At 49.0% G+C, this 7,096-nt stretch overlaps 1 protein-coding gene across 8 annotated transcripts in view; it reads left to right on the top strand.

Moving 5' to 3' along the window:
* CHD4 (chromodomain helicase DNA binding protein 4) overlaps positions 1-7,096 on the top strand; it is a 29,693-nt gene that overhangs the window by 2,177 nt on the left and 20,420 nt on the right. For 5 of the 8 annotated variants that reach the window (XR_005379782.1, XM_038576578.1, XM_038576576.1 and 2 more), the window contains 10 exons: positions 2,526-2,647; positions 2,874-3,089; positions 3,306-3,424; positions 3,569-3,810; positions 4,065-4,192; positions 4,442-4,577; positions 4,732-4,910; positions 5,098-5,337; positions 6,392-6,595; positions 6,715-6,920. Coding sequence is in view for 7 of the 8 variants with exons in the window: in XM_038576578.1 (XP_038432506.1) it covers positions 2,526-2,647; positions 2,874-3,089; positions 3,306-3,424; positions 3,569-3,810; positions 4,065-4,192; positions 4,442-4,577; positions 4,732-4,910; positions 5,098-5,337; positions 6,392-6,595; positions 6,715-6,920 (1,792 nt within the window). In the remaining variant the exon portion in view is untranslated. The remainder of the gene's footprint in view (positions 1-2,525; positions 2,648-2,873; positions 3,090-3,305; positions 3,425-3,568; positions 3,811-4,064; positions 4,193-4,441; positions 4,578-4,731; positions 4,911-5,097; positions 5,338-6,391; positions 6,596-6,714; positions 6,921-7,096) is intronic. The other 3 variants (XM_038576579.1, XM_038576580.1, XM_038576581.1) reach the window with 2 other exon arrangements.

Raw genomic sequence — 7,096 nt, 5'->3', positions numbered from 1 at the left:
ACCTTTTTTTCAAGCTTCTTTTTTTTTTTTTAAATGTCATTTCTTTATCCTTCTGCTTATCTTTATTTTCGCTTTAATTCTGGAGCCTGCTGGTCGTGTTTTTGTTTCCCATCAAACATCTTTCACTTCTGCCTTCTCTCTCCTTAGCTGTAGCAGTAAGTTGAGGTCTGGGAAAGATGTTCCTACATTTTGGTGTTTTCTAAGTTGGAAGTCTTCAAGTCTTAGTTTGAAACTGAGGCCACTTAGTAAAGGGGTCAGTCTTGTTGCTGAGTCTTCAGCTGTTGGGATGAGAAACTTAGGCTCGAGTCTCATCACTGTGTAGACCAAGGTGGCAAATTTCTGTACTGTTGCCCAAGGTGGGGGTGGGGTAGCAGCATTGGTAACATGATCTGACTCTCTCTGTGAGGGGCGAGAGAAGTAGTAGTGCTGTCCAGCCAATGTTGGTTCCACATTTTGGCTTCCCATTGGCCCCTTGGGCTGGGGCTGCCCCTGTGTTGATTGGGAGCAGTGCAGGCTCCCAGGGTGAACTCTGCCCCAAGCTGTAGCATGACCCAGTTTTTCCACTTGCCACACCCCATTCCTGCCCCTTTCCCAAATCTTCTTTTATGTCTCAGCCACTTTGAATGTTGTCTCTGTGCATTATCTGCTTGAGAAGTTTGGGGGTCTTATGTGGATGGGTGTTCCCTTCACCTGCACGGGTTTGTCCTGGTGTCCAGCTTTCACGGAGGTGAGGAAGATGAGGAACTGAGAGATGTGACTTATTAGTGAGGGGGATGACATGGGGGATTGCTTTGAAAAAGCCTTAAGAAAATGGTTCTTTCTGGTGAGATCCAAGCTGGTGTTCCATTCCCAAGGGAATGGGAGGGGCTTTCATATGCCTGGCCTGATCCTGGGCTGAGTGGGGGGAGGCTGATGGTGCTTTGTCAAGCTTAATGTCTCATATTCCCTAGTATCTGCCTTGCTCAGGAAGGGCGGAGCCAGAAGCATTTTAGGGCTAGTTCTGGGAGTCAGGGGCGAATAGAAGGAAGCATATTGTCCCGCACTGTCCAGGTGCTGCTCTTCTTTTCTTCGTGTGAACATCACATATGCTGGATAGGTGGCTACTTCTAATCTGTGAGAGGTAGTTTAGGGTCTATGGCTTGGACTCTTGGGGAGGTAGGTGGTGAGAAGGGAACTGAGTTGTGGAGACTTCTGGCCTCCCATTCCTCAAGCTAAATTTTTTGGGTATCAAAAATTCAAGAAAGTTGTATGCTGTGACCACAGCTCCACTGAGTTTTTGTTAAATCTTAGTTCTGATGATTGGAAAAATAATTATGATTGAGGCAGTAACCCAGTCTTTCTTGTGGTATTACCCTTCATGTTTGTCTTGGGTTTCCTTGCCTAGGACATTAAAGTGGCTTGTTGAGAACTGTGTCATCCCAAAATAGGTGTTAGGAGAAGTGGTATGTGGACCTGGGGCCAGGTAGCAATTTGGGAAGTCTTGTGAGGGTAGTCTTTCCTCGGCTACCTCTCTCAACCCAACCCCCTCTCCCCTGCTACTTCCTGTCCTATGTTGGCAGCTGGGTGCCCTGGGCTGGCTTTTGCGGTCAGGAGCCATTTTCCCTCTCCTCAGTGGGTGAGGCACTCCCTCCTTCTCTCCACTCCCTTCTCCACTCCCGCCTCCCTGGGCGGGGGTGGCTTAGGAAGAAGGAGAGAGAGGAGGGAGGAGGGAGTTGGTGTGAATGTGTGTTAGTTACAAAGGAAGCTGCCTCCTGGCCTTCTCCTCCCCCTGTGCCCCTTCCCACCTAGCCCTGCCCAGGAGCTCTCAGTATTACCCTAGGCTTTGTGTGTGCTCCCAGCCAGGGAAGGAGGTGGAGCCAGATGGGAGGAGGATGGGGGTGTGTGTGGAGGAGATGGTGACAGCTGGGCTGATTTGGGCCCCTGGGGAGAAGAGGCTACTGACCCAGGAGAAGCTGGGGAGGAACAGTAGAGCTGGAGATGGGGAAAGGAAATCATGTTTGGGAGTGGGTGTGATATTGGGCGGACAACTGAACCTGGGGCTTGAGGATTCTGGTGGTTTTAAGCAGTGATGACCCAGAGTGGGTAGTCAAGGGTGTGGTTTCTGGGCCCCCTGCACTGATAGGCTCTTTCATTTTCATTCCTTGCTTTGTAGAATATTTGGTGGGCAGTTAGAGGAGGGCTAGATATATTTCTCTTATTTGGTTAATTCTAAGCAGCTTGCTGGAGCTGCACTGGTGAACATATAGAGGACTCCTGTTAAAGATGAGGGAAAGGAGGCAGGGGTCTGGACAGCTGCCCGAGGTGGGCCTGGTCTGGCCTGGCAGGCCTATTTCGGGTATATACAGCTCTCTCTTTGTCTGTTTTTGTCCTGAGTATCAGCTTCCTTCTGTGGAGAGTATAGCAGTTCTCTTCAGTGGAATCTGGGACAAGAGGTGGGGGAATAAAGTCTAAAGCCTCTGGATTAGGCTCTAACCTTTTGCTATTGATCTTTTCTCTACCTGTCTTTCTCTGCCAAATATATGTAGAAAATGAAGAGGACCCAGAAGAGGATTTGTCAGAAGCAGAGACTCCAAAGCTCAAGAAGAAGAAAAAGCCTAAGAAACCTCGGGACCCTAAAATCCCTAAGAGCAAACGCCAAAAAAAGGAGGTGAGTGGGTGACTGGATGTTTTGGGGAATAATAAGAAGAAGGGAGCAGCTCTGAGAATGGTCGACGGGTAGGAGGGGCATTTGTTTCTTCTTCTAGAATGGTGGGCCAGGTCCTCAGGTCCTCAGCCCTGGGGATGAGCCTCAGGGCTGTCCTGAGGTCAGCATGTGTGTAGCATGTGTGTGTCTGTCTCCCTCTCCCTCTCCCTCTCCCCCTTCCCTGCTCCAGCGTATGCTCTTATGCCGGCAGCTGGGGGACAGCTCTGGGGAGGGGCCGGAGTTTGTGGAGGAGGAGGAAGAGGTGGCTCTTCGCTCAGACAGTGAGGGCAGCGACTATACCCCTGGCAAGAAGAAGAAGAAGAAGCTTGGACCTAAGAAAGAAAAGAAGAGCAAATCCAAGCGGAAGGAAGAGGAAGAAGAGGATGACGACGACGATGATTCAAAGGTGCCTGGACCTCTGTCCTTTCCTCTGTGCTTGCTGTCCACCTCTGTCCTTTATCTCCCAGATAATGCCCTGCCCCTTAGTGCCCTTCTCTCCCCGTTTGAAATGATTTTCTCTTTGCTCTTCTTCCCTGGTCTTGGAAGCCTTCATCTCAGCTCAGATTCCCTTTAGCAAGTGTGGGTACTAGGTGTCAGGTCTTTGACCTTGCTCTCTCTGCAGGAGCCTAAATCATCTGCTCAGCTCCTAGAAGACTGGGGCATGGAAGACATTGACCATGTGTTCTCAGAGGAGGATTATCGTACCCTCACCAACTACAAGGCCTTCAGCCAGTTTGTCCGGTAAACAAGAGGGTCTTGGGCCTGGGAGAGGAGAGTGCTTGTATGATTCTCAATACACTTCTCTTTCTCTTCTCACTTCTCTTTCTCTCTCTTTTATTCTTAAACTTCTTTTCACTTTGTTGTTCTTGTCCATTTGTCCCCCAGACCCCTCATTGCTGCCAAAAATCCCAAGATTGCTGTCTCCAAAATGATGATGGTTTTGGGTGCAAAGTGGCGTGAGTTCAGTACCAACAATCCCTTCAAAGGCAGTTCTGGGGCTTCAGTGGCGGCAGCAGCAGCAGCAGCGGTGGCTGTGGTGGAGAGCATGGTGACGGCCACTGAAGTTGCACCACCTCCTCCCCCGGTGGAGGTCCCTATCCGCAAGGCCAAGACCAAGGAGGGCAAAGGTGAAATGGGACCCAATGCAAGGCGGGACTGACATGGGCTTGGGATGTTGAAGTTAGAGGAAGCATGGGGGTGCTGCTCTGTTAGCCTAAAGATAGAGGAGTGTGAGGGAGAAATGAGTCCTGGATTTAGGAGGTTTGGGAAGCTGAACATGGGGAAACCAGCTTAGGTGGAGAATATTTTATCATCTTCCCCATCTTCTACCTTGTCATGCATTTGGATTATACGATCTTACTTGTGCTTTTCTGATTTTTAGGTCCCAATGCTCGGAGGAAGCCAAAGGGCAGCCCTCGTGTACCTGATGCCAAGAAGCCTAAACCTAAGAAAGTAGCTCCCCTGAAAATCAAGCTGGGAGGTTTTGGTTCTAAGCGTAAGAGATCCTCGGTGAGAGCCCAACCCATCCCTTTGGTGAGGGTGTCTTATCTAATAATGATGTTACTTTATGTCAGAGTCTAGCCTTTATAGTAGGCATGTAAGAATGGGGACAGTTGGCTCCACAACAAGGTGACTAGGCTTCTTACTTGACTGTCCTGGCTGGGGTTCTAGCACCCTTAGTAAGAGAGTGATCCCTTCTCTAGCGTTCTCCTTTCCCTTGGCTTCAACCTCTAACTTTCTTTCTTTTCATTCTGCCAGAGTGAGGATGATGACTTAGATGTGGAATCTGACTTCGATGATGCCAGTATCAATAGCTATTCTGTTTCTGACGGTTCCACCAGCCGCAGTAGCCGCAGCCGCAAGAAACTCCGAACCACTAAAAAGAAAAAGAAAGGTGTGTTTATTTTTTGTGTCTGTGTGTGAATGGGATAGGGTGGGAATGATTGGGGAAGAATCTCCCTAAGGAGATCAGGGTTGAATTTATTTTAGAGGGGGCGGGGGGAGGTAGTTTTTTTCTAATAACTGGGCTTTCCCTCTTCCTTGCCCAGGCGAGGAGGAGGTGACTGCTGTGGATGGTTATGAGACAGACCACCAGGACTATTGCGAGGTGTGCCAGCAAGGCGGTGAGATCATCCTGTGTGATACCTGTCCCCGAGCTTACCACATGGTCTGCCTGGATCCGGATATGGAGAAGGCTCCTGAGGGCAAGTGGAGCTGTCCACACTGCGTGAGTACCTGGCCATTGTGTGGCCCTTTGGAACCCTTGAGAGGAAGGGTGGGATGATGGGGTTTTTTTGGGCCTGGGTGGTGTTCCTGGTGTGGACTTTGGGAAGCATTCAAAAGAATGATGGGTGTGGTTCTGATTTGGGTGGGTGGGGGGGGGGTGGTGATCTGACTCTGGTCCTTTACTGCAGGAGAAGGAAGGCATCCAGTGGGAGGCTAAAGAGGACAATTCAGAGGGTGAGGAGATCCTGGAAGAGGTTGGAGGAGACCCTGAAGAGGAGGATGACCACCATATGGAATTCTGTCGTGTCTGTAAGGATGGTGGGGAGTTGCTCTGCTGCGACACTTGTCCTTCATCTTACCACATCCACTGCCTGAACCCCCCACTGCCAGAGATCCCTAATGGTGAATGGCTCTGTCCCCGTTGTACGGTGAGTGACTGACCCCAGCAAAGGTGGGAGGTGTGGGTAGTGCAGTCTAGCAGAAGGGTATACCTCTTTCATGTGTCGGCTTGGGGAGGGGGGGGGTGCTGAGGTGCAGGAGAGGTCATTGGAGAACTCTTTGTTTTTTAGCCCTGAGACAAGTTATTTTCCTTTCTCATATAGTCTGGGAAAACGTAGGACTAACTTTGAATAGAGGAGTTGATGTTTTGCCAGCTCTCTTAAGGGTTGTGCTTCTAGCTTAGAGCATCCACCCTGTCTTGGCACCCAGCCTTGAGGTCTTGGTAGCTTATTTTATTTTACTTTATTTTTTAAAAGATTTTACTTATTTATTTGAGAGAGAGAGAGAATGAGCAAGGGGAAGAGCAGGGGAAGAGGGAGAAGCAGACTCCTGCTGAGCAGGGAGCCCTACATGGGGCTGGAACCCAGGACCCTGGGATCATGACCCAAGCCAAAGGCAGATGCTTAAGCAACTGAGCCACCCAGGTGCCCCGAGGTCTTAGTAGTTTAGAATGGTTAGTAGAGTCACTTAATTGCTTGTCAGTTGGTTATGAGAGGAATTTTGGGATCCAAGTCTTGGGGCTTTCTGTGCTTTCCTTGTTCTGGGTTGTTGTTGAAGTCTAGTTACTGTCCCTGTTAAACATATAGTAGCGATAGGGTCACTCAGGTACTGGATGAAGTCCAGAAGTAGAGCAGGAGTTCTATTATTATTTACTTAGAGTGGTCCTTCTTGAAATGAGATTTAAAATTTTTTTTTGAGATTTTAAAGTTTTTATCATTTATTTATTTCTATTTTTTTTATTTTTTAATTTTTTTTAAATTTTTATTTATTTTTTTATCATTTATTTATTTAAGAGAGAGAGTGAGAGCATGTACGTGCACGAGTGGGGGTGCAAGGGTGGAGGTGGGGAGAGCAACTCAAGCAGAGTCCTCGATCCCATGACCCCGAGACCATGACCCAAGCCAAAACCAAGAGTCAGGTTCCCAACTGTGTCATTTCCTCCTCTTGGTAATGATTTGGTGTTGAATCCTCTTTTTTTCTCAGTGTCCAGCTCTTAAGGGCAAAGTTCAGAAGATTCTAATCTGGAAATGGGGTCAGCCACCATCTCCCACACCAGTGCCTCGGCCTCCAGATGCTGATCCCAATACTCCCTCTCCCAAGCCCCTGGAGGGGCGGCCAGAGCGGCAATTCTTTGTGAAGTGGCAAGGCATGTCTTATTGGCACTGCTCCTGGGTATCTGAACTGCAGGTAAACCTGGGATAGGCTAGAGATCTGGGGGCTGCAGGGAAGAGGGTCGTGAGAAATAGCCTTGTGGATGGAAGGAACGGATGCCACTCCTTGGTGACTGCTATCCTCTCTGCCTGCAGTTGGAGCTGCACTGTCAGGTGATGTTCCGAAACTATCAGCGGAAGAATGATATGGATGAACCACCTTCTGGGGACTTTGGTGGTGATGAAGAGAAGAGCCGGAAGCGTAAGAACAAAGACCCTAAATTTGCAGAAATGGAGGAACGCTTCTATCGCTATGGCATAAAACCTGAGTGGATGATGATCCACCGAATTCTCAACCACAGGTACCAGTGGAGCTGGGCCAGACTGGTGGTGGTCTTGGGCATATTGGAGGTAGGCAGCATATCCATTGAGAGACTGCTGCCCAAGGGATTAAGAAAATGGATGTCACCGGTGATTTAAACTTGGAAGAGATGTGTACTTGATATATTATTAACTGACTGAATCCTGGTATTTGAGC

This window comes from Canis lupus, chromosome 27 (assembly GCF_011100685.1).
Source record: "Canis lupus familiaris isolate Mischka breed German Shepherd chromosome 27, alternate assembly UU_Cfam_GSD_1.0, whole genome shotgun sequence".
Classification (NCBI taxonomy): domain Eukaryota; kingdom Metazoa; phylum Chordata; class Mammalia; order Carnivora; family Canidae; genus Canis; species Canis lupus.
The sequence above is the reverse complement of the archived record's forward strand: the minus strand, read 5'-3'. Positions and strand labels throughout refer to the sequence as shown.